This window comes from Phocoena phocoena, chromosome 12 (assembly GCF_963924675.1).
Source record: "Phocoena phocoena chromosome 12, mPhoPho1.1, whole genome shotgun sequence".
NCBI classification, from domain to species: domain Eukaryota; kingdom Metazoa; phylum Chordata; class Mammalia; order Artiodactyla; family Phocoenidae; genus Phocoena; species Phocoena phocoena.
Genome location: NC_089230.1, coordinates 34,128,098 through 34,154,481, shown reverse-complemented (window position 1 = coordinate 34,154,481; position 26,384 = coordinate 34,128,098). Strand labels below are relative to the sequence as shown.

At 35.6% G+C, this 26,384-nt stretch overlaps 1 protein-coding gene across 5 annotated transcripts in view; it reads right to left on the bottom strand.

Annotated features, from left to right (window-relative positions):
* Nucleotides 1-26,384, bottom strand: part of PTPRK (protein tyrosine phosphatase receptor type K) — a 568,012-nt gene that overhangs the window by 4,081 nt on the left and 537,547 nt on the right. For 2 of the 5 annotated variants that reach the window (XM_065888558.1, XM_065888557.1), the window contains 15 exons: nt 24,361-24,545; nt 22,566-22,653; nt 21,397-21,473; nt 21,184-21,201; nt 18,676-18,712; nt 17,273-17,370; nt 16,742-16,858; nt 12,114-12,268; nt 9,226-9,361; nt 8,891-9,040; nt 7,831-8,004; nt 4,844-4,975; nt 4,574-4,699; nt 1,766-1,929; nt 876-1,011 (listed from right to left, as the gene is read on the bottom strand). In XM_065888558.1, the coding sequence (XP_065744630.1) occupies nt 876-1,011; nt 1,766-1,929; nt 4,574-4,699; nt 4,844-4,975; nt 7,831-8,004; nt 8,891-9,040; nt 9,226-9,361; nt 12,114-12,268; nt 16,742-16,858; nt 17,273-17,370; nt 18,676-18,712; nt 21,184-21,201; nt 21,397-21,473; nt 22,566-22,653; nt 24,361-24,545 (1,793 nt within the window). Of the gene's footprint in view, nt 1-875; nt 1,012-1,765; nt 1,930-4,573; nt 4,700-4,843; nt 4,976-7,830; nt 8,005-8,890; nt 9,041-9,225; nt 9,362-12,113; nt 12,269-16,741; nt 16,859-17,272; nt 17,371-18,675; nt 18,713-21,183; nt 21,202-21,396; nt 21,474-22,565; nt 22,654-24,360; nt 24,546-25,933; nt 25,993-26,384 lie in introns of those variants that run through there. The other 3 variants (XM_065888559.1, XM_065888560.1, XM_065888561.1) reach the window with 2 other exon arrangements.

Below are 26,384 nucleotides of genomic sequence, written 5' to 3'. Positions count from 1 at the left end.
TTTGACCAGCAATGAAGAATTATAGATAATGACTAAAATAAATTTCATTTGCCCTTTAAAAACTCTGCGTGTCTAAAGTGCTAGATGCAGGGCTTCCCTGGTGGCACAGTGGTTGAGAATCTGCCTGCCAATGAAGGGGACTCGGGTTTGATTCCTGGCCCGGGAAGATCCCATATGCCGTGGAGCAACTAAGCCCATGCACCACAACGACTGAGCCTGTGTTCTAGAGCCTGCGAGCCACAACTACTGAGCCCGCATGCTGCAGCTACAAAAGCCCGCATGCCTAGAATCTGTGCTCCGCAACAAGAGAAACCATCGCAATGAGAAGCCCACGCACTGTGATGAAGAATAGCTCCCACTTGAGGCAACTAGAGAAAGCCCGTGCGCAGCAACAAAGACCCAACACAGCCAAAAATAAATTAAAAAAACAAAGAAACAAACAAAAAAAACTTATATAAAAAGTGCTAGATGCAACCTATGAGTATATCCCTCAAAATGTTTTACCAGTTAATATTGTTTGAGAAATAAAAATAAACAAGAATAAAACCTAGATAGCAGGATTTTCTTATTATAGAACCATTTAACAAATTTTACTGTAGCAAATATTTATTGCTCAAAAGAAACGAACAAAAATCCTACACATTTCCCAAGTTAAATGAAAGTAGTTTTCTTCATCATTAGCAGCTTAGGCAATATGTGATTACGTTTATGTGGGTAAAGAGGGATACTTGGCAGTTCATCAATTAGGCAGGAAAGTCCCCACAAAGACACATTTATACATATGATTCACTATGCGTGTACCAAGTCAAATCAACAAGTAGGTATATGATTGACTAATCTCTACCCTCCCTTCTGCGTACAAGACTGTGACTCACCGGGGCTTCCACCATGTTTGGCTTGCTGTTCCTTAGCGTCTTGACCGCATGGAACACATCGACAACATTTTGCCGTTTCACCATTTCAACAACGATGCCTATAGCACAGAACATGCCACTTCGCCCACCACCATTTCTAAAAGCAAAGAAAGCAAAGGCATTTTAGATCGAAGCTTTTGGTGACCACAGGTCACACAATCATGTTTGGGAAAAGAAAACATTATCTTTTAAATTTTTTCCTTTTGTGTTTTAATTTTGCTTCACATGTGTGCATGTATGTGTAGAGAGCAGAAAGGAAAGATACTTGAGGATGACATTAACTTAGTAGCTTATACTTAGGGACATGTTACAGGCATAGGTGGCTGCAACCTAGATACTTTGAGATTTTGATAGATTTGTACACAGTGTAAATCAGAAAAGTTATTCAGAGTAGTGTTCAAAAGAGTTTAAACTGGGCTTCCCTGGTGGCGCAGTGGTTGGGAGTCCACCTGCCGATGCAGGGGACACGGGTTCGTGCCCCGGTCCGGGAGGATCCCACATGCCGCGGAGCGGCTGGGCCCGTGAGCCATGGCCGCTGAGCCTGCGCGTCCGGAGCCTGTGCTCCTCAACGGGAGAGGCCACAGCAGTGAGAGGCCCGCGTACCAAAAAAAAAAAAAAAAAAAAAAAAGAGTTTAAACTATATAATAACTATACGATAATCAATTTAGAAAATACAAAAGTTGAAGTTAGTAGTGAATTATAGAATCAAGAAACAGGAAGATTGTTTCAAAAGAATGTCTAGTCAAGGTCTGTAAGACGGGAGTCAGTTACTCTTTAACATAGACGTGAAGGCTAATAAGGAAATGAGCACCAAGGCCCCCCACATGGCCAAGCCAAGCCGCCGCACTCACAGGCAGTGGATGATCGTTCGGCCCTCCCCGTCCTCGCATTCCTCCTGCCATTTTTCCACCTGCAGTATCAGCTTCAAAAATGACCGTTTGGAGCCAGGCACTTCTCGATGAGAAGCCCACCCTAGATACTGAAACTGCTGTACCATCAGATAACCTTCCTGTGGCTGCAGAGGGAGAAGTATTTTTATGTAAATAAGTTGGGGCTAGAATTTTTTACTAAAAAGTAAAAGGTTCATATCAATTTACACCATGACATAAATGACACTGACAATGGATTGAATCTAGCTGATGCAAGTCCAAAATACGTACCTACCAGTGCAGAAACATTCTAAGTTACATGAGAATTATCAGTTATACAAAATTCTCCCTCATGCTCCATATCCAATAATCAATTCCTATGTTTATACTTCGTAAATAACTTTCAAATTCACCTCCTCTTTATTGCCACTGACATCATTGCACTCTCAATCACAAATCATAATAATCACTTCTTAGTTGATCTCCCTGAAGAAACTTCGATCTCCTTTCAAACCATTCTTACCGAAGGCATCATGATTATTTTTAAATGCAAATATGATCTTGTCACTTCCTGATTTAATGGCTTCCAAATGATCTTAGCATAAAACCCAAATTTGCTGCCATGGCTTAAAAATACCTATATGATAAGGCTCCACCTCCTTCTCTAACTTCACTTTATTCGAACAACCTATTCAAGTTCTAGACACATTGGCCTTCTCTTAATCTATTTATCAAGTCATTTCTTGCCTTGGGAACTTTGCACATACTCTCCCCTTCACCTTGAACATCTCCTTCTTGCTTGCTTTTCTCAGTCCCAAACAGAGTGATCAACTTGTCTTGGGTTCGCCTTGGACTTTTCTGGTTTTTGCACTAAAATTCATGTGTTCTAGGAAACCTCCCTGTCCTGTGTAAACCAAGGTAGCTGGATGTCCCATGCCCAAAGAGCTCCTACACATTTTTTCAAATTTTGACTTAAATATCACTAACTCAAAGAAGTCTTCTCTGATCACCCAGCTATGTCAGATCACCCAAATCCTCTGTATTTTGTACTTTTTCTCTGTAAAATTTCATTTATATGTAAATGATTATAGAAGTTGTTTAATGTTTGTCTTCCCTGATAAAATACAAATTCTTTAAGGACAAGAAAATCTTTTTCCCTTAAAATCTCTACCCCTAGAACCTAGCAAAATACTCTCCAAAGAACAGTACTGTTGAATAAATGCATCAAGACCGTAAACCTTCATATGAAAATGTAAGGAAGAATTTGTAATGCACAAGTGAGCCATATCATAAGGCATCAGATCTGAAGCTTCACATGGCAAGGGCTCATGCATCTTTTGGTAGGACAAGGAACTATCTAGTATAACACCCAACCTCTAGTTGGCGCATACTAAATATTTGGTGAGGTGAATGATATTAAATAATGAGAATGGGAACAGGAAGAAAAATCACGCACTAATAAGGACCAGAATACCAAATACAGAGGACGATAAATATGCTGACCAAAAAAAAATGTAACGCAAATTTCAGTTCCTAGAATATTTTTCATATAAACATATTTGAAACATATATGTTTCAAATAAACATATAAAGCTCAATTAACAGACAGGTCTTACTTTCTTAGTTTAGCAGCTACAGTTTCTCAGCTAAAATATTACTAGAACCATAATGTAACAGATGTGCAGACATAATGAGATTCCTTTAAATTAACATCTAAGATATGCATGAATATTATGACATGATTGAAGTTATCCTCTTTTTCTCCACTGAAATGAGCAATAGAATTGGATATGAATTTCTTCTCTACTTATACACATATAGACGTTAAGCAGAAACACATATAGCCATTTTGATGTGAGAAACACTGAAACATGACAATTCTAATCACACACTTAAAACAAGACATATACATAGAACTGCTGCTCTAAAAGAGAGTAACCTAGCTCTTTAAAAAGACCATAATTCCATGGAAGTTACTACTGTTTTCTTTTCAAATTCTGCTTGCTATGTGGTTACATAATATAAACAGCTTTTATTAGTACTTTTTGGTTTTTTGAAGGAGAGACCCCACACAATTTGTCACTGAAGGCAAAACACATGAAGCGTCAAGGAAAGAAAGACTTCTGAAGGACACGGTTCCTACTTAGCTGCTGGGAAAAGGCACAGTGGTAGCAGCACTGGATCTAGCTATTGATTTGGGCAAAGCCAGATGCTGGGACATTTAGAAAGATGAAATCGTAGATGAGCTGTAGGAGCAGAATCAGTGATGGCTGTGATTTATCTTTTCCTTCATGCCTGGGGCCCTCTCTTATAAGCAGAACTGGAATAGTGACATGGAACCCTTCTATAATGGCTAGTCCGACATATCACTTCCTCCTGTCATCAGTATTATATTCTTATTTTTCAATTGCATGCCTCTTCTGGGTTGGACTATCAATGCTAATAAAACATGCAGTCAACCTCGAGATAAGTCTACTTATACTCAGGGGCCAGGCACAGACAATCAAACTCACTTGAACCTAGGAATCTGAATTTAGATTTCCATATAGAATACAATAGGCTAGTAACTGACCAGGAAACCTAGCTTCCAGCATTTCTGCTTTCCTGTTTTTAGAATGCATTTTTATTCTAGTGCTAAGGCATAAGATGAGTACTAGCTTTGGGAATGATTATATAATGCTTATTAGCTTATTAATTTTACTCTCTCTTTTGTCTGAATGGAAATATACCCCATCATGATTATGGTCAGCTGGTTCTGGATCAGCTCAGTTAAAATCATTAATGACTTACTCTTGTTAGATTGCATATCCTAAAAATCCGGTTTATCACATCACAGTCCATTGAACAAGACATACATTCCACTTGGATAGGGCCATATCGTAGCATCCCTTCTTCTGGCCAGTACTGAGGGCAGCCCTAGACGACGAATGTTTTGAAAAAAAAAAAAAAAAAATGAGCATTATTTTTTCTAAATAGGGTAGTATAAAGCAGATTTTACCATTTTATTACTACCTTATTAAGTTGTGTGTAAGTACACAAAAGCAACCTATAACCATTAACCTGGGACAAGTCGACTTCATTTAACATCACAATGGAGGTACAGCCATAATCATACACTAATCTCCAGAAGTCTTTCACAGTGTTTGGCAGAGGGTACTGTGTGACGATGAAAGCAGCTGGTTGCCTGTAGCTCTGTGAAAAAACAAGGGAGATGGGGGAACATAAGAACTTCAAATGAATAATTAGTTGTACAAACAGATTCAGCACACTTCAGTGTAGGGCCAGTAAGACACAACAGCTTCATATGGAGATGGAGCCAGCCTGCTGCTTAAGCCATGGAATAACAGATTTGGACCACTGCAATATACTGCAACTAGTAATCAGTCAATCTGTTGTATGACTTTGATGCCTCAGCAGTAATTGAAGCCAAGAATTTGTTTTATTTTGTTGATAAAAGTAAATATAGTACAAATACCAAAAGAAAAAAAAAAAAGAAAAGAAAACATCTTGAGGCTAACATCCTTCGTGAGGTACCTGTTGGGCTGTTTCAGTCTTCCAAAGTCTACGAGGTTAAAGGCATAAAATTCCCTGGCATGTGTGTGTGTCTCCGTGTATCTATCTATGTCTATCTGCTATCAGCTGTGAATGGAACTGTTTGGCTCTCCTCTACTCCAAATAAGAAAAACCACATGTGCCTCAAACTCGTGTGCTTTCACATTGTATCGACATTATCAACACATCTTGTAGGCAATCCACTTTCCATAGTTTTCTGGGCATTTCTAATGTATATCAATGATCAGAATGATGGTTTCAATCATTTAAGATTTTTCAAGTGCCAAAGAGTAAAACCAATGCATTTCCTGGGCCCACATAAGAGGGAATGTCTCCTTGTTTACCAAATGCCCCTTGACTGGGACACAGAGCATTATCTCTTTCCAGAAGGAGAGGATAGGCTCATCTGGCCAATCTGTCATTCTACAGACTAATGATCTGCACTAAAAATGAAATATATATTTCTATGAACTAAACTAATGATTTGTAAAAATATAACTAGACAGTTGCCTGAGATGGATTTCTTTAATGCTGATAAAAATTGTCAGTGATCTCCTAACTCATTTGTATCATACTACTCTTTAAGTCTTTCAAGTGTCTTAAACCAGTGTAGAAATTGACCTTTAAACTTCATAGATCCTATCACCATTTGGGAAATGCTGCTAACCATAGCGTTTCACTCCATGGAAGACTTCAGGATAAATCTGAGGAGATAGTAATTCACCGGCTGCTTCTACTTGACCTTAAGACCTTACAAAGTCACACCACAGTTGGGGTGAGTACCCTCCTAAAGAGGGTATGAAAGCTCATGGGAAAGGATCAGAAGAAAGAAGTAAGCTTCCCTTCCAATTAAACGTCTGCTCCATGGGAAAGTAAGTCAAAGAAGGCTAAAAGCCTTTTATTCCTTTTTTGAGTCACAGGGGAGGGGAGGTTCCTTCCTCTCTAAGTGCAAGAGCACATCTAAGGCTTTGAAATCACAGGATCCTTGGCCTTACCTCCTAATTCTTCACAGGCATGGCACAGGGTATATGACCCTTACGATGGGGGTAGAGGGCAAGGGAAAGTGGGGAGTGTTGACCAGTGAGCCCACTCTTATTAGCCAAACCGAACCGAAATTTCTGAAGCCCTAACCACACTACTAAATCCACAGGGCAGTTTCAACTACAAAATATATCTGTGTTGAATCACAGGGAATTAAACAGAGAATAAGAACAGGTAGAATACAAGCTTCAGTCTTCATATTGACTAGAAAACAATCTGAAAATGAGGAAAAAATTTGAAAGAAATGCCAAAGACAAAAAATGCCTCAAACACATGCCTCATCAATATTCTTTCCTACTATTTTCTTTTTCCCTTTTTCACACGGCCTTTTTTCATCCAAATCCAAACTGGCTCAGAAACAAAAAGTTCTGTGTGTTTTCTCTGTATTTAGTATGTTTGCCTTTCCAGACAATTAAAGTTGGAAGAAAAAGTACAATGAGGATCCAATGTGATTTCAGGGGATATGAGTAATGACTAGGCAAGACTCTGGTCACAGCAGGAGTGGTATCTTTCTACTTGAGCTTGCCTTTAAACTATTCTGCGCTGTAGAATAAAAAAGATCAAAGCAACTGCGTGAAAGTTAGAATTGGAATGTGGGCTTTTCTAAGTCTTACTATCAGAAGCTAATTTTGGAAACACAATAGGCGCAATTACTTAGAAAGCTTCATTATTAGTCACCAAGGAGTGAACCCTGACTTCTGATTTCTCCTTACTACAGTTCCATAGCCTAAAGGGCAAAAACTAGAGATGCTTATGAATGAAGGTGATAAACTAAAAGGATTCTGAACTTGAAACCCTTCTTACTTCTTCCCAAGGTAAGCAAAACAAGGTGGCCAAAGAGTAATTTAAAATTCTCTTTCTGTATTGTTCTGTCTATGGGACACTAACACGCTGAGTACATGCTCTACCGTCTACAGTGTGAAGATTGGGGTGGGGTAAGAGAGTTCCTTCATTATGATCGATGTGTTAACATGATATCTTCCATGCCTTCCTTAGTTATTTATATCTAGTCTCTATTAATTAATAGCCAATGTAACAAGTTAGCTATAAATTACTGGAACACTAAATGTCAGAGATAAAAATTTCCAAACTAACACAATTTCAGTAGAATATGGCATCCTGTGTTTTTAAAACTTCGAAATAGATAAGCATGATTCTCTTTCCTGAAAATAATTAGGATAAAAACTATCACCTGTAGATTCTCTTGTACAGAAATTTTATAATAATTGACAACCAAGTGCCAAACTTACAGTCAAATCTAAAATTTATAGTGCCTAAGAATCATTGTAAGGGAAATTCAAAATCATTCTCCAAAAAAAATGCGTATTTCAACGAAAGTTTCCAATTTTCCTTTTTAGGCCATTTAAATTTTTTTGAAAAGAGAACTAGCCAGTGTTCATCAATTTTGCAGCTTTTCATGACACTTTACACTAACAAAGAGAGCAGTCTCTTACGTCCATAAGAGCAGCATTGATGTAGTTACTACTCTCCCCATCAATTGTAATTAAAAAAGGCAGACATCTGTCAGGTGGCAGCATGTCCATGAAACGGTTCTTGTCATGGTTCCTTGGCAGGCAAGCTATACTGCAGTCCTCAGCTTGTAGTCGAGGGGTGACTGAATTCAAGGTCTGAAAAGAAAAGGGAACCCAGGTTAAAAGACAGTGACCCATTTAATAGCATAACACTGATCTATCAAGCATTTAGGAGGCCAAGTAGAAAGTGAAGGATTTGTGCAAGCCAATGGCATTTGCCATGATGACACGCTGATAGACTTTGTAGTTAAGGCTAATGAAGCCAGAGAAGTGACAAAGAAACAATACACACATTGTACAATGGGCCTCTTCTTAAAAGGGAAAGGGATGCTAAACAACACAGCAACCTGCAAAATGTATTGCCTAACCAAAGAAAATGCAATCAAAGTGGCCCATGATGATGACCCATCATAAAGTTATCATTTGTAATAACATTTTAATGTGCCATATTTGAAGACATGCTATTGCATGTTGGAAAGAGCACTGGGCAAAGAATCAAAGTATTAGGTTTCTAGAGTTATTCTTGACTTCACAGTCACATAGCTTTAGGGGTGTTTTAAGGGCAATGAAAACATTGGGGATTATTGAGAGACGATATTTAGCACAAACTCTAGCTATTATTATTAATGTTCTTGATCTCACGTTGTGAGTAACACAGAAGGTTAAAATCCGTAAGACTGCATTTGGAAAAAGGTTTTAAACACACCCAGATTACCACTAAATTTGACTTTTATGATACCTTTTCCCACACTTTTCCCTGAGTCTGAACTCATCTGCCCTTCAAGATACAGCAGATATGAGCTCATTAACACAAAAGTGACTCCATAATACGTATAATGAAAGAGACAGGTATTATATTATACTTAAAATAGGGTCAAAGGTTAAAAATTTGACTTGAAAGATGTTTCTTAGAAGAATTAAGACTGCCCAGAATAAATTGTAATAAGTTGTTCATAAAAGAGGCTGTAGAAATAGTTAATACCTGGAATTCATCTTTGAGATGTGAAGAGTTTGTCTGGGAGTCTATTCTAATCATATCAAAATATGCAGCTTTAAATTCACAGACAGGTATGGCAGTTTCTCCACATAAGCAGGCTTCTAAAATGGCATCATGAATAAAAATGTACTGTTCCTATCAAAAGAAAGAAAAATTTCATAATATTTAATATAAATGTTCTTTCATCAAAGAAGTTTTTCTATATGACTTGATGAGCTAATATCGATTCTATGTGAAAAACACCTAGTATTTAGTTTGATAAATATTGGAAAGCAAACAAAAAAAAAAGGCCACTAGAGGTTAATCAGCAATCAACACACCTCTGTCTGGACCATATTGATACGACGAGATCTTAAGGCTTTGACACAGTTGTAGATGTCAACAACACCCTCTCTTTCAGCCATGTCCAGCATGATGTCAATCACAATGTAACAACCAGTTCGTCCAGCACCAGCACTGAAAAATAAACAGATTTAAAGAACTGCAGGAAGCATGTCTATGAAAATGGAAAGATCCTTCTGATTTTCAAATAAGTGGAACCAAACTGATTTAACAAAGTACAAGACATAATTTGTACTTACTGTGTAAATGCTTATTAATGAACAAATAACTTCATGTAGAGTATCTACTTTGGTGTAAACTGAGGATTGGAACAAATGAAAAGATACAAGCTTTGCAAATCAAACTGTGTTTTGAAAATAAGGTATATATGTCACTCAAGTTCCATAGCTCTCTTACAGTCTTCACTTTACATAAATTTCAAGCTCGTAGAATTGATCAAGGGGTGGATTCGTGCTTTAAACTTTCACCTGAGACTGAGAGACTCACACTCACGTGGTTGTGGGCACTCGGGCAAAATGCAGGAATGCTGTCTTAGTCAGACAGACTCTTGTCAAGGCAAAAGAACATTGATTCCAAAACCTTTAAATGGAAAATCTGAGGAGTCACAATTCAGGGGAAGTGTTAATAGTGAGGGTGGGGAAGAAAATGGCGGTTATCAATGGGGAGGAGACCAACAGTAGAAAGAATATTTGAATGGTGATACAAAGAGAAAATGAAAATGAATTGTGAGGTATGAAATATAATTCTTAACAGGTCACAAAGATGCCACTATCTTACTGTATTTAATTCAGTAGTTGAATCATAATTCACTGTTGATTATTTTACCCACTGGAAATATTTCTACAAATATTTCTCCTATCATATATAGAAGTCAATGGAGCAAACAAGATACAGTTGGGATTTTTACAGTAAATTCACTTTGTAGTTAGCTTCCTCTTTTCCATAAATTCAGATACCCAAGTGTAAGTAGAAAATGACACTTCTGTTTCAAGAGAGTATCTGAGAATCTTGGAGCACTTTTGAAGCAAGCCATTCATAGGAAAGTAAACCTCTATGATAAGTCAGGACACCCCATAATTGAAAACCCATTTATCTCATTTTCTAAATGCATAGATAGACTATTAACATTATTTCTTTGTTGTCCAGATTTGGTCATTTCTCTTAAACTTACTGTTATTTAAGAAATTTAAGTAAAAGGTATTGTGGCTATCTCTATTTCTTTTTTTTGCCTACCATCTTCTCAATCACTGTTCCCAGGGTTTGAGACAAGAAAGTAATTGAAGAGTATATCAGATTTCTTGAGGAGGATTGAACAGATTTTTTTTTGCAAGGTACACAGTATCTGATCCTAATGGGATGCCTTACTTTTATTGTATTCTTTGTGCTTTATTTTCCCCCTTTTATACATGGTCATGTAAATACTGAATAGTCTGGATTTTCAGAAAGAAAAAAAATGCTTAAGCACAACCTATTATGTAGCTTGGAAGGGACAGTATTTGAGAATAGTGTGCCACATTTAGGAAAAGCTTTCCAGATTCAGTACATATTTTTCTGTTCATATCTCAAAATGAGGCCATGTAATTTGCTTTTAGTGTCTCTGAATGCTTGTTTTAAGAGAAGTTTCTAATCAGAAGAACGTCTGGATAATCAGATTTTTCTGGCGTATATTTGCTGGATTTTACTGATGTAGTCCTCAAGGTTCTCTGATGGATGGCTTTTAAAAAAGAAAATTGTGAAGTAGCTGTTTTACAGCACAAATTCTTGCAATTTAAACCATTTAATAACTTTGTATGCCTCAAATTTCATTTTTTTTAATTCTTAGAAGCTTTATTCATACTAACCAAAAATTGGCACCAAAGCCAATATTCATCAACAGGAAAATGGATAAACAAATTGCGATCTATGTCATAAAATAGAATATTATTTAGCAGTAAAAGGAAATAAACTACTGATAAAAGCAACACACTGGATGAATCTCGAAAACATTAAGTTGATCAAAAGAAGTCAGACGCAAAGAAGACATAAGTATGATTCTATATATGTGAAGTTCAAGGCCTGGCAAAGCAAATCTGTGGTGATAGAAATCAGAATAATGGTTGCCTCTGTGTGGGAAGGACAATAAACTGGAAAGGGTATGAGAAAACTTTTAGCAATGATGGAATTATTATCTTCCCCCGCCCCCGCTCCACACACTGTATTTTATTTTTACCAAATTTAGTTTTAAAAGCTGGGATTCTATTGGGAATTTACTAGATAGGCAAGAAATCTCTATCTTTACCTACCATTCCAAAATATAATATGGGATTTGCAAAAGTGATTTAAAAAAACAAACAAACCACAACATGCACACAGATGTTGCCACTAAAAGGCAGAGAGTTTCTACACTCGCAATTATAGACAGTACTACACACATTATGATGAATATATTTATTTCTGAAGTTTCTATTTTATATCTTCCTTAGAGTTAACTTTTATTTTAGTACTGTTTTACCTTATCTGTAATACATGAAAGCTGAAACCTTGTAAGCCAGCGGTCCCCAACCTTTTTGGCACCAGAGACCGGTTTTGTGGAAAACAATTTTTCCACAGCCCCCGGGGGGGTGGGTAGGGGAATGGTTCAGGCAGTAACGCCAGCGCTCGGGAGCACTGGGGAGTGGGAGATGAAGCTTCGCTCACTTTCTCTCTCTCTCTCTCTCTCTCTCTCTCTCTCTCTCTCTCTCTCTCTCCCCTCACCTCTTGCCCTACTGGCCCAGGGGGTGGGGACGCCTGTTGTCAGTATGCATTAGTTTTTGTGCTTACAAGTCTTGTCTGGATATTTTTAAAAAGCTGACTGCACACAGTCAATGCCATTTGGACTACCACTTACCTGCAATGCACAACGATGGGGCCAGCGCTGGGAGGGTTGGAGAACTTGACCCGCCGGATAAAGGAAAGAAGGCCTGTAGCATGGTAGGGTACTCCATGGTCAGGCCAGCCGGTGAAATGGAACTGTTTAACTTCACGCATCTCACTGTAGCCCCTCTGTGCAAACATGTAAAGAAGTGCTTTCAAAAGGACCAAAATAGAGCCATTAAAGACAACCACGAGTACTAGACCTGACAATGAAAAAAATCAGAAATTTACCAAAGACCATGCTTTTTCTGAAAAAGGATGCTGACATGGCCTAGGAGCTTACCTTTATTGTCAGACAACTGCCAAAGAAAGAAAATTAGAAGTCTTGCTCAGTTCTATAAGTCTGGGTAAATTGTATTTACCTTGACAGTCTGTTCCTTACTTGGAATGACAACACATAAAATGATTAGGGGAAAAGGAAGAAATGGGAAGTTAAAATGCTGCCCTATTGACCCAATGCACTGAGTTCTCAAGTGGTGTATAAAAGCAACTTTCTACTTCTCACCTCACAAAGAGATTTTGATGCCTTGCTTATCCATGTTGAAAATAGTTTTGATGTATAGCATGTAGGGATTTTCCAGAACAGTACTACTCTAGATTGGTTTGTAAAAATATACAGACAGCTAAACTGTTCTTTGGGCAGACTATTTTTCTAAACTCTGTGAAAGAATTCAGCACACAGAGGATTATTTATGGCAACAAAAATACAAAATGAAAGAAGCAAAGCATCCATTGTCATGTCTCTCTCCTGTTGGGTTAATTTAAGAGAACCCTTTCAATACACATTTCAAAGCTCTTCCCTTCCTTTTTGTTAAAAGAAGCCTGTACATTGTAGTAGCAGTGCTTGGAGAATATAGATGAAATGCTGCATAATTTATTTTTAAGAATCCACATTTGTAGCCCCCCAAACCCCACTATGATCCATATATTTCCAACTCTACTGTGAGATCTGTGAATCTCAGTTTCACTTGTTCCTCAGAAAAGGTGGGAAAATTGCATGAAATAAATGAACTAAATTGAGAAAGTTTATCTTTAGATTCCATCTTTTTTTTTTTTTGCGGTACACGGGCCTCTCACTGTTGTGGCCTCTCCCATTGCAGAGCACAGGCTCCGGACGCTCAGGCTCAGCGGCCATGGCTCACGGGCCCAGCCACACCGCGGCATGTGGGATCCTTCCGGACCGGGGCACGAACCCGTGTCCCCTGCATCGGCAGGCAGACTCTCAACCACTGCGCCACCAGGGAAGCCCTAGATTCCATCTTAAACAGACTAATACCACCCAAACCTTGGAAGCCAGTGATCGTATCTTACAATTCTTTTTCTTTCCCGTTCCTAGTACAATACCATACACAAAGCAGGGTTCAACAAATAAGTATAATAGTGACAATGATAAACATCACCATGGAATTGTGTAAATAAAATCACTTTCTTAACTACTTTTCAAGTCAGCTCCAGTGAGGAAGGCCATACATTATTCAAAGATCTGACTTTAGACAATCACTTCATCTCCTCTGCATCGATCCTTTTGCTGGAGTTGCTGTATGGACCTCGCTCTTTTTAGAAAATTTTAGTATCTGGCAATGCATGTTCCCTTATTGTTCATTTTACTTAAATATTCCTGAGTAATTTTCAAATATGTGATGTAAAAAAAAAAAATCACTCTTTTTCAGTGTTTTTTCTAAATAACAAGAAAATAAAATAAAAATAAAACCCCAATAATGTTACAATGTTAACAATGTTAGCAAGTCTCCTTATTTTTCTAATATAATTAGAGAATGCCTATAAATGTCTTTTAAATAAAATTAAGTGCATTACAATATCTATTAATAAAATCACATGGTTTTGCTCCTGTAATGCACTAAAATAATGAAATATCCTGCTAGATTTCCTACCACAGTTGTAAAATCCTTGTATTCTTAAAAAACAATCATGAAAGATCATGTTGCGATCTTTTCTTAATTCACTGCTGGATTCAAATTTTCAGCATGTTCTTGAATGAAGTTGGTCTCTAATGTATGTGTGTGTACATACTTGAGAAAGGGAGAGAGAGACTGAAAAAGAGAGAGAGACAGAGAGAAGAGCTTGAGAGAGTCCTATTTCTATGTGGTTCTGTTATCACAGTTATGCTAGCTTTTAAAATACATTTAGTTGGTTTTAATGATTTTCTATGGTCTAAATAGTTTGATTAACTTAGGCATTAGCTATTCATTAGTTATTCTTTAAAGGTTAAAGAAACCTCAATTATGAAACCATAATACAATTTTAATGGCAAATTTTAGCACTCATTCTATTTTCTTTTACTATCTGTTCAGATTCCTAACTCTCTTTGAGTCAAATTTTGGAAATTATTATTTCCTAGAATATTAGTGTACCTAGACTAAAATCTGCCTCCAAGTTCACACGTACTATTTTTTATAATTTTCCTAATAGCACTGTAACTGTAGTTATACACCTTTTGTGTTATCTAATGTTGCATATTTTGTTTTGATTGTTCTTCATTTGGAATTGACAAGTGGTTTAGTTACTTTATTCCTCTTTTCAAGGAAATAGCTCTTTGATTAAATTTATTCTTTTTTGTTTGTGTTTTGGTTTTATATTTAATTTTTCCTTTGTTTTATTGACTTTTTTTCTGATTTTCTAATTTTATGAATTTTCACAAGATTTTAGACTGCCTTTCAAAATAGAAATCATTTTTGAGTATATATTTTTCTCATAAGATAACTTGTGGAAAATTTTGACATGAAATTGTCAAAATCTGAAATAAATTACACTATAATTTTAGTTTTAAGGCTATAGTTCAAAGATTATTCAAAAGAGGCTTTGGTGATTTCTGAGCCTAATTTGGGGGATCATTGGTCAGTGATTTGTTTTTAGTTTCCATTGGATTTTGGAAACGTCTTGAATTTTCATTATATATTCAGATTTCCTTTATAACCAAGTACATGATTGAGTTGTTATAAAACTTTAATGAACTTACAAGAAGAATGTATACTCCAAATTCTCTCTTTCCATATAATGGGATCTAGCTATTCATTAAATCATGCTTGATGGTTCTTTTCTTGAAATCTCCTACATTTTGCTTATTTTTTCTACTTGATTTGTCTAAGAAATTTTCATACATACTTTATAGTTGTGATCATCATAATTATGTTGTTCTGTATGATGGTACTTTCCATTTAATATTTCCCCTAATTATTTTTTATGATGGTAAAATTACTTATAAATATCATTTGTAAAGAGTGGTATTTCCAGATCATAGATGTATAATTTAACTATCTATTGTGGACAGTTATGGTTATCTATAATTTTATATGACTATATATGAGTCATTGTATTTTTAATAAATTTTTTAGGACAGATTCATAGAAGGTAAGTTTCTTGGTCAAAGGACATCAATATTTTAAAGTTCTGTAGATACACTGCTTTACTGATTTACAGAGGGTTTATGTCAATTTAAGTACGATCAGCTACATATGAAAATATCTGTCTCACCATATCCTTAAAATCAATGAGGATTATAATTCTTTTTTAAAAAGGTCTGGCTGATTTGAAAGTACAAAATGGTATAGCATGAGGTTAAACATTTTCAATAGGCAGCTTAGCAGCTGCTTTTTTTGGGGGGGGATTCTATTGTTTCCTTTCTATTTATATTAACACTATGAATTAAGAATATTAAATAATCACAGATTTGTTTTGTTGCGTGTACATATTTTAATTAAAAATTTTTTGATACAGATAATTTTACACTTTTGTGTGGCCAAATTTATTAAACTTTTCTGCAACAATGTATGTTATTGCTCCTACGTCTTACTTCAGTCTACTTACACTGCCCACTCTGCTTCAGTCTTTCTGATCCTGTTAAAAAAAAGTCAGATCATGTTACTCCTGGGCTTAAACCCTCCAATGGCTGGCTACTTTTACCTTTAATACAAACTAAAATCATCATAGTAGCTCATAAGGGCTCACTTATCTGGCTCTGTTATTTCTCTGACTTTATCTCATATTTCTTTCCCCTTCACTTACCTATCTCTGAATACCCTAGACTCCTGGCTGTTTCTCATGGTGACAGGAATATCATGCCTTTAGGTCTCTGAAATGACTCTTCCCTCCATCAGGAATATTCTGCCTGGGACAACTTCCCTGGGATATAATCCTTCCCTGGGATATATAATAGTTGTATCACTCACTCCCTCATTTCCTTCAAGCCTTTACTTATGTTACTTTCTCAACAACTCCTTTCCTGAACATTCTGTTAAAACTGTAGGCCATTCCTTCCTCTACCTCAGCAATTTTCCCTACTTCCATTCCCAACATTATTTTTCCCCATGGTACTTTTCAAAATATATGGTGTATTTGTTTATTTGTTAATTTTTAATGTCTTTCTCCCCTCAACAGACTATAAGCTCCACAAGAGCAGGGATTTAATATGTGTCCCAAGATTTAGAAACATGCCCGGCACATGTTATGCTCTCAAATAAATATCTGTGGAATGAATGAATGAATAGATTTGATAGCATCATCAAGACAAATCTTAACATGGATTTTAAGAAAAAAAAAAAAAGTTTCAATATACATATTTTAGTAGAACTTTAGGGTACTTACCCTTTCCAGGGTGAATGTCCTGACTACATATTCAGCAAGTGGTTCCATTTCTACACAAGTTACTTTGAAGTCACCATAAACTTCAGTATCATCAGGCCAATACTTATAGCACTTAACCTAAACAACAAAAAGTATATATAGGTGAACCTGAGTATATAATACCCATTAACCAAGATGATTTAACTTCAGTGATAACTCTTCAGGTTACAACTAAAAGACAGTGTAAAAATCTACAAATGAGATAAAATAATCTGTTACACAATAAATAGAAAGATTTTGTGCAATTTCATAAAAACATACAAGCCTGATAATGCAATTAGATTCTAGTATAAAATCAACACTTATTTTATTTATTAAATAAGAAATAATTTCTCAGCAATCAAAGACTCACATAAGAGCACTCACTTGTAATGGTATGCCTAAGAATTTTTTTTCAAACAATTGAATGATATTCTATTTTAAGTGTGTTATGTTTTGCTATTCAACTTACAGTCATATTCTGTGACACACAGATTTTTTTGTGCCTCTTACCCGGCCAACTTCAACTAAATTTGTAACCATCACAATGCAGGCAGACTGCTCTTGCCAGATCATTCTCCAGAAATCATATACTGTTTCATGAACTGGGCCTATAAAAAATTAATTTGAATATTATGTTATCAGAGAAATTTTGTAGTTATTAAGAAGTTTAGACAAGATAAAAAGCAATATAAACTAAATGACCCAAAGAAGAAAAATTAAAGGTGTAACACAAAATGTCACTGAAAGTACTTAAATTCAGTTCATATCTAAATTCACACTAAAGGCAAAAACATAGGCATGTACAAGTTTGTTTGTTTCAGTTTGCCTTCTATGTTTTCAAATTCAGAAGAAGAAATCATTAGTTTTTAGGGTACTTATATCTGTCTCTAAGTTACTTTAATGCATCTTCATGTACATGTCAAAATAGGAAGTCTTACACCACCATCAACCAAACAGCACATATTACCAATTAAATATACACACATCATTTATAGACAGTGCATGTTTAGGGGTTAATGAAGAACTATCATACATATAAGGACACATTCTAATCTTACAGTATCATCTCTGAACTGCAAAAGCAGCTACTGGGCTCTACTCTACCCTATACCATGAAACCAGAATATTATTCACCATGGATGATCTTTCTAACTTTAAAGAGTTTATAATTAAACTCAATTACACCAAAGATATGTGAAAAACACTTAGAAAATGACCTCTGTCAAAAGAGCAAATTAACTTTTGTTTTACTTTCCTCTTTTATAAAATAAGATGTGCAGGTTTCTCTTCTGATGGTCAGTGGTCAGTTTGGGGAGATAACTAGAGTAGTTTTGGTGTTACTGTTAGTATACTTTTATTTCCCAGTGTGCCACTATAACAAGATTTCTTTACTGTCTTCTTATTTTCCACGAAGAATGAACTCGACTAAGTTCCCTTTAGCCCTTTGTTTTGTCTTAGTCTTGACTTTAAAACAATTGTTGCAAGACAGCCCAGTATTTCATTATAGCAGTGTTGGTCTTGGGTACTATTACGTGCCAGGCCGACAGACTCTGTTGCAAGAAAATAGGTACCTTACACAAGATGAGATCTAACTTGCTTTCATCAAAAAATAAGTAATTTCTCTGCCCATCCCTGTTGACTAGTGCTCTGGGACATCAGGATACTAAGAACCAAATCTCAAAACTACCAGCAGCTTTGCGTTTACTTTTAATTAAAAAAATAAATCAAGGTTTAATTTATATACATTTTAAACAGAGAAAACAATTTGTATTATACAAATGAATAAAAAGCAGTGTTAAGCAGAAAATCTGATCTTTTTTTTCAGTTAATTCAGATAAAATTACAAAAAAAATCACATGGATGATTTAAGCAAGTTTGGTTACTCTATTACATTTAAAAAGGCAAAGTTTTACCTTGAGTTGCAATGTAGTGGCTTGGTCTCTGGTAGCCCTAAAATAGGAGCACAAATTGGTCATCATTTTATATCAGCGTCAGAAATAAGTGAATGAAGGCATAAAAAGATGAAGACAACCACCTGTTAAGATTAAGTTACAGTAAAAAGTCCAGAAATGAGTAGTGAACTCATAGTTCACTTCTCAAACCTAGGTTATCTGAAAGGTAAAAATAAAGCAAAAATTAAATATTTTAAGGGCTCTGATTAAAATATATGTTACATAATTGAGTTTTGTTTGCTAGGAAATAACTTCATAGATTTTGTTTGGTTTCACTAAAATGTTTATGCCTTCATGTTAATCTTTAGTCATTCATTCCTGGCAAAATTGTGTTCAAAAATATTAATTCTTATTTTGTCATCCAAAAGTACAACACACTGCATTACAAATAGACAACGACATATTAGAACCATAAAAAAATAACAGAACATTCCAATGTTAGAGCTGGACAATGCATGCGTGCATCAAGTCAAAGTCCTGCTGAGATTTTTTAGAGAATATTTCTGTTCTATAATATGTTCAGGAATCTGCCAAAACTATTTTGTGTGTGCTGATAATATTAATTTACACACACATAATTATAGGTACACACATATATAGGGAAAGAAATCTTTTAAAAAATGCATCTTATCCTGAACAAAAGGTTTAGTATTTTTTTCTTTCTTTTTTTAGTGTGCCTTTAGTTCTATGTGGTTAAGCACTTAATATTGTTTCAATAAAGAAATTATTCCAGATAAGGGATAAGTTGTTAGCTGCTTTCAACTGGTTTGAATTCCAAAAGACCGTGAATAGCAAAAATGTTAATGGTATAATAAGGTTAAGCTTTGACTTTGTTGTGTCTTGAGCAAAGGGCTTTAGTAAAAGCCTGAGTTAGCAGACCATCTGGTCCTAACCAAAATATCCATAAGACATTTGGTCCATGTCAAGGTTCTTGATATTTACAGGATCCCTTGGTTGTGTCCATAAGACACTTAGTCTATGCTGAAAGGTCCTTAAAATCTGGTTCTATCTAAAATGTGCATGAGCTTACTAGGTCCATGCCAAATGGTTTTGGATGGCACCAAATATCAAGGACTTTTGGCGTGGACCAAATGTCTCCATGGACATTTTGGATAGGACCAAATGTCCTGCCAGGGTCTTGGCAGAAAACCAAGGTTAAACTAAATAGGTAAGAACAAGTACAAATTTGTCAGAGAACTGCTGATATATTTATTCTAGAGACTAGACTGTTAAGTTTAGTGTTCCATGTTGAGATGTCTGATAAATTTGAAATATTGAATGAGAGTAAAATGATGAGCAGAAATTTAACCAATATACTCAGAGACTATACTTAATAAAATTCATTCATCAAATATATAAATAATGACAATTCACAAAATAACAGTAAAACATGAGCTTAATAAATGTGATAAAAATTATTTCCTATTTATAGAAATTAGAAAAAGTTGGGTCCTCATTTTCATATCTTTTATATATCTAAAAATGTATCATATATGCTGCAATACTTGATATTTCTACCTTTTGCCTTACAATTAATGCATATTTAGAATTAATTAATTTCAGCACACCTAGGTTTGGATTATTTTTTTTAAAAAATAGCTTAAGTTTAATGAGTGCTTAATATGTGCTAGGCATTGTGCTAAATGCTCAACATGAATTACTTCATTTAATTCTCACAACAAAATGATGAGGTTAGTGGTATTATTATTACCCCCACTGTAAAGATGAGGAAACTGAGGCACAGAGAGATGAATCAACATTCTCACAATTTCCAGTGTGATTTTGAACCAGGAAGTATGAACAGAGCCTGTCCTTCTTATATGTAATGTAATATATTGCCTCCTTAATATTTTATTTTATTTGATAATTACTTTCCATTAAATAAAGAATTTACATGTAGATACGTTTGTAACCAAAACTGAACAGCAGAATGTATGATCAAAACAAACTTTCATTTGTATGATTCAATATATATGTGTGATATGTGTATTTTACAAATGCAGTTTAGTAATTATTTTGCCTAAGGATTTTCAATACTTTACAAACCAATACCACACACCACAAAATAGTCTCCCTACCCATTTTTAACATCAGAAGTCAAATGTAAAAAAGTAAAATTTCAGAAACACTAATACACATCATACTATCCAGCTTCTCACATGTTTGGGGAAGGGTAAGGGATAAAAACCAGAAACAGAAACCATCAACAAATAAAACTCGAGTACATAATAAATTGTCAAAAGCTAAAAATGGTCCTGTTTTTCTAAACATAGAAAAGGGAAAGAGGTAAAGTAGATCTTTACACATGTAAAGGAGTTACAAAAAAATGAACATAGGTACACCGTATGAGGCTAATTAGGGGAAGCATGCAGAGATAGCTAGTAGTGAGCATTAGTAGTAACTATAATTGAGCAGTTAACATCAAATATTTATGATAGGGTGCTGTTATTTACATATAGTGGTACTTACATCCCTGTACAGCCAAATCTACAGCCCAAACCAAAGTCAGGTGTGAAAGAAAGCACAACAACGTCAGTAAGTACTAGGACGTAGAACAAGGAAAAGTGTACAGTTCGTTCTTTATTTTAAAAAGCTAGCAATCACTTTATAGGTAATAACAAGCAAAAAGATTTACATATATAAGCCAACAAGTTGGGCATACTGAAGGATAAAAATACTTACATCTATATAGTTGGCATTAATGTAATCTGAAGAAGGATCATCCTCAACAGGTTGCAAAATTACTCTGGAGTGATCATCTAAATTTTTTAAAGGATAAAATAAAAGCTATTAAGTGTTCCCCCTGTTCTGAGACAATGACCCTAGTAGAGACGTAAAATAATTCGGTGGTTAACAACTGATTATCCATAATATACTTTCAAAATTTCCTTGGATACCAGTCATTTGAAGAAATGCAAGAACTTTAATGAGCTCATTACTTGTTACAATGATAATATTCTGTTAATAAAGCTTCAATGACTAGCATTTATAGTCAGGAAGCTTTTACGGGACATAATAATGTCTGATAAATTATCATTTGAGTCATAAATTTTTCTAAAGAACTGAACTTGCCTTAACTCCTAATTTTGCTTGTTAGGCATGATTCTATATGGGTGGGATCTTTTCTCCCCGTACTTTACAGAAAATGAGCCACAGAACTAGGGAGTGAATTTCGAACCCCTGCTCTCAACTTATTTTGTGAGAGTCAAGGTTAAATTCTGATGCATTCAAAAGACAGTGTAAAATAATTTAAATTGAGAATGAAGTGGTCTAAGTAAATCAGCAGTTAGTTACAAGCTAAGCTATCTGTTACTTTTCTTACTGCCCCTTTGGTTTCATATGATAATCAATTTATTTATCTCATGAATACACTGTAAAGACTTCATCAGGAGGAAGTCCCTTATGATAAGTAACATGGAACACCTGGGGTTCAGGCACTGGCTCCAAGAAAGGAAATATGGTATATGGAAAGAATAACACTCCCACCTTGAATATGTTTGGTGGAAGAGTTATAGCAATTTATCACTGAAAAAATCCTTCGTATTTGTTATTCTAATATTTTCAGCTGTTAATGACACCCCCATATATTTATGTACAAACATAAAATCAAGCGGCACGTTATCTCCACAGGGTGAAGAGTCTGAGTCAATTAATTAATGAGGATGATGACAATTTCTGAATCCCTGCCAATAGCCAATGCTGTTCTAATATTAAATAGATTATTTTATGAAAAGATGTGTCACCCTCTGGGATTTTTTAAAAATTTAAAACCATATAAGGAGGAATTGCAAATTACTCTTTATCTTCTACACACAGTATTTACATTCACCAAGAATTGTAAGAGAACTTACATGCTATAATGTTTCCATATCGGTTTTTTGCTCTATTTTGATCTTTTTTAGCTACATCCCAAGATGCTGACTGTCCTTCAAAGAAGCTCTAGAAAAAAAAAAACCAAAATTAACAAGCGCACTGAATTTAATTCCTTTTCTTGAATCAGGTCTGTTTGTTCTGAAGACCAAAATAGTAAAAGCCATCTTCTCTGGGAGGAAGGGAGTACTACAGCAGTAAACAAGTTCAATTTTCAGACCTCAAAGCTTGTTTGCTGGACTGCTACTTGCTCATCTTGGATTGGACTGAGTTCAAATTAAGGACAAGAAACAACTTTAGGGGGCAAAAAAGGACTTTGAAAGTATTTCAAATTTAAGATCACTATAACTTTGTGAGATGGAACTAGAGGAAGCATCAAAAACTTCAAAACTACTTTTAATGAGCAACTTTCAAAAGTATGCTTCCTTTAGCATTTCTAACAGGAAAAAGAAAACCTGTTTTCTCCCATAATTATTCACTAAATCGTGTGCAATACATCACATTTCAGTTTCTTTGAAGATCGTGGAAAGGACTGAGTCTCTACAAGAGACCATATGGAAATTAAAAAGAGCCACTATCTCCAAGAATCTTGGAACAGATGAAATTGTTGATTGGTTTAATTACCATATGCAGCAATTTAAAATATGGGTATAGATTTCTTTTTGCAGAAAAACTTAAACTTTGCTCAACACAGGAAATGGGGTCTTCAAAGAGTCAAACTTTGAAGCGAGGTACACAGGAATATACATGTAATGAACAACAACAACAAAAGACAAACAAAAAACACCCCAGCTCTGGCAGAATATTGTAATTCCTTGCACTATTTTGTTAACACAGCATAGTGTTTCCTGCATATATCTAAAATCAACATTCAAAATTCAAAAATAATTTTACTCATTCCTAAACTATGGTATAACAAGTAATCTTAAATTAAAGGTAATGTTTAGAAGGTTCCTTACATAGTTAGATGTATTTTAGGTGGTCTTTCAAAGTAAAGTACTGTTTGTTCTCTTTTACTTTACATATGTGTGTACAGTGGTGGAGGAACTTTCTTGTACACCCCAGACTGATATTTCTCAGTAATTGAAAAGTGTCCGAGGAACTGTTTCTTTTTTGCTATACTATGTTTATTGGGATGTTTAGTTTAAATCACTTCTTTTGTAGTATAATCTTGGTATTTTGGTTTGAGTAGCAAGGGGCAATAAGGATGAAAGAAGAATTTCCCATGTCCTTTTTTGGGCTCCTTTTTGTTGTCTGGATTTTCCGTGCTCTGCTTTTCTTCCCAGCCCCCCTCAACCTATAATCCTCAAAACAAAACTCAGAGTGACAAGTAGTACATTTAGGGCACAAAGCTAGATCTTATTTCTCAACAGAGGGTCAACAAGCAAAGAGGCAGAAAAGCATCCACTGCTTAGGTCTTTCAAATAGCAGAACCTGCAATGATACAACGGGACTCAAGGTATCTTGCTATGGATTTTTGAGCGGGGGAAATATAAAGTCTAACAAAGTGGTTTTTAAGTAACAGTCAAATAAATTATGGGATCCAATCTTTTATTATTCCTTAAAATGAATTTTGACCCAGATATATCCCCAGGAAGTACCCTTTTCTTTCAATCCATCTACCCCCCTCTCCTCATATGTACACTTGATTGTACATTTACAGAGAAAGGATTAGACAGTCTACAGAGTATTCCACTGCTTGCTATGTTAAAGCTGTTACATGGTGCTGGGTATCATGGTTAGAAATGAAATTCAATACAGTATTGAAACTTTCACCTCATATTCCTCTTTGAACCCGTAGCTGTCTGATGTCTTCATGAGATTAATGTGCTGCAGTAAGTCGGCTACCCTGATAGCTGGGTGCAGCTGTCCCGTCTGGTAAGGGGATTCTGTCCCCTCACACAGGTAGCGAGGCACATCTAGAAGACGACTGGATTCTGCTGTAGCACTGTGGTTCTCATCTGCCATTTTTCAGATTCCAGAAGATTAAAAAAAAGACAAAGTTACCTTATTTAATATATATCTATGCAAATAGGATTTTAAGATCTTATGATCTTTCTGATAGTAGGAAGAAGGGAAAGAAATATAGTATAGACCTAGGGCAGCACCCCTATAAAGACAAAGCCTTTTACTTCAGCTCAAGGTAGGAGGTCAGGGTATATTATGTGTCTATCAGTAAGACAACACATGCTGTGAGATGTAGAGAGAGACACCTGATCCACTTTTAAAAACTATAAGTGGGAGATTTTGCTGAGTTCTGACTTTTTCTTGTACCTGCAGTCAGAGCAGTATAGAGTAGGACCAGAAGATCAAGTTGCCAATTGGAGAGTGTTTTCATTGTTGATTAAATTGAACAAATTCTTTCCCACCCATATCCCAACCTCCCTCTAGGCAACCCATCCCCACAGGGCTGCTCTTCTTGCCCTGTGGCCGTACTATGCCCTTCCACCTCTGGCTTTTTACCACGATACACTCCCAGACTGGGAAACATGAACATTCTACAGAATCAGCCCCTGGGCCCACTACGTCTGCTAGCCAGGTTACATGTGCATTTATACTTGATCTCCATTCCCTTGGTTTATTATTATTGTTGTGTTTTTATTGCTGATACATTTTGACTTTTCTGGCTACTGTATAAAAGAAATGGGGGTATGTCTCTTGGGCAAAATATTTAGGTACTTCCTCTGGAATTCTTCCTCGGCCCATCGAGGCTGAGCTACAAAGCACCTGCTTTGTGTTCCCATGGCCTCCTGTTCTCCAACATTCATTTCACTTACAGTGTATTTTAATCATTTACTTACTGATCTATTTTCCTCACTAAACTCTCAATACTTAGCATGTAGAGACAAGAGTCATATTTTTCTCTTTATTCTTAGTGCCTGGTGCAAAGCAGTCACTCAATACATATTTCAATGACTCAGTTAGTTAAAAATCCATTAAATCCCTCACGACCCACATTTAAGTATAGGCCCCATCTCAACTGTGTTGTTAGCTTAAAATGAAAAGAAACTCTTAAGTCTCTGTCATAAGAAGGAAGAAAAGAACAAGAACATTTTACCTCTGAAAAATAAATATTATTTTAATGACCACAGTACTAATCATTACAACGAGAAGAAGCATGCTTATAGCTATCACATTTAAACTTACCATGTTAAAAACAAAAACAAATGTTTTAAGGGGTGTTAGTTACTTTAGAAAACATTACACTGCCATACTCATTAACAGAGGAGAAAATACACTCTTAGGGGAACTTTTGTTTTAATGATAATGCATACTGTAGAGAACGATATTTAGTTAACAGTTAAACATATTTCAAGTGCTGGTACATTTGCCTGTTCTATCACCAACTCTACAAATAGGATATGGCAAAAAATGAATTGTTGTCCCCATGATAAACATTTTTTCTTCCTGGAGAAGGAAAAAAAAAAAAAAAGAACCCCACAATCAGATTTGTATGCTTCTATAATTTAGCTTGATTGCATTTACTTTACTTCTCTTATTAGGATGAATGCATTTTTTCTTTTTGAATTTACTTCTAAAACTCTACATTGAACTAAAAAAACAAAACTCTGCTGGATTCTGTTGTGACCTAAAAACACCCAAATGAATTAATGCTCTTTACTCTGGTTTCCCACCCCTCTACACACAAACATTTGCTAGCAAACATGATTTATGAGAGTTTCCTGTTTTTTCTATGAGACAACACTCAATTGATCTGTCTTTGCTAAAATATTGTAATCAATACACTGACATAAAGAATATATACATCTCCCCAGTAAAATTAAATTCAGAAGCCACCG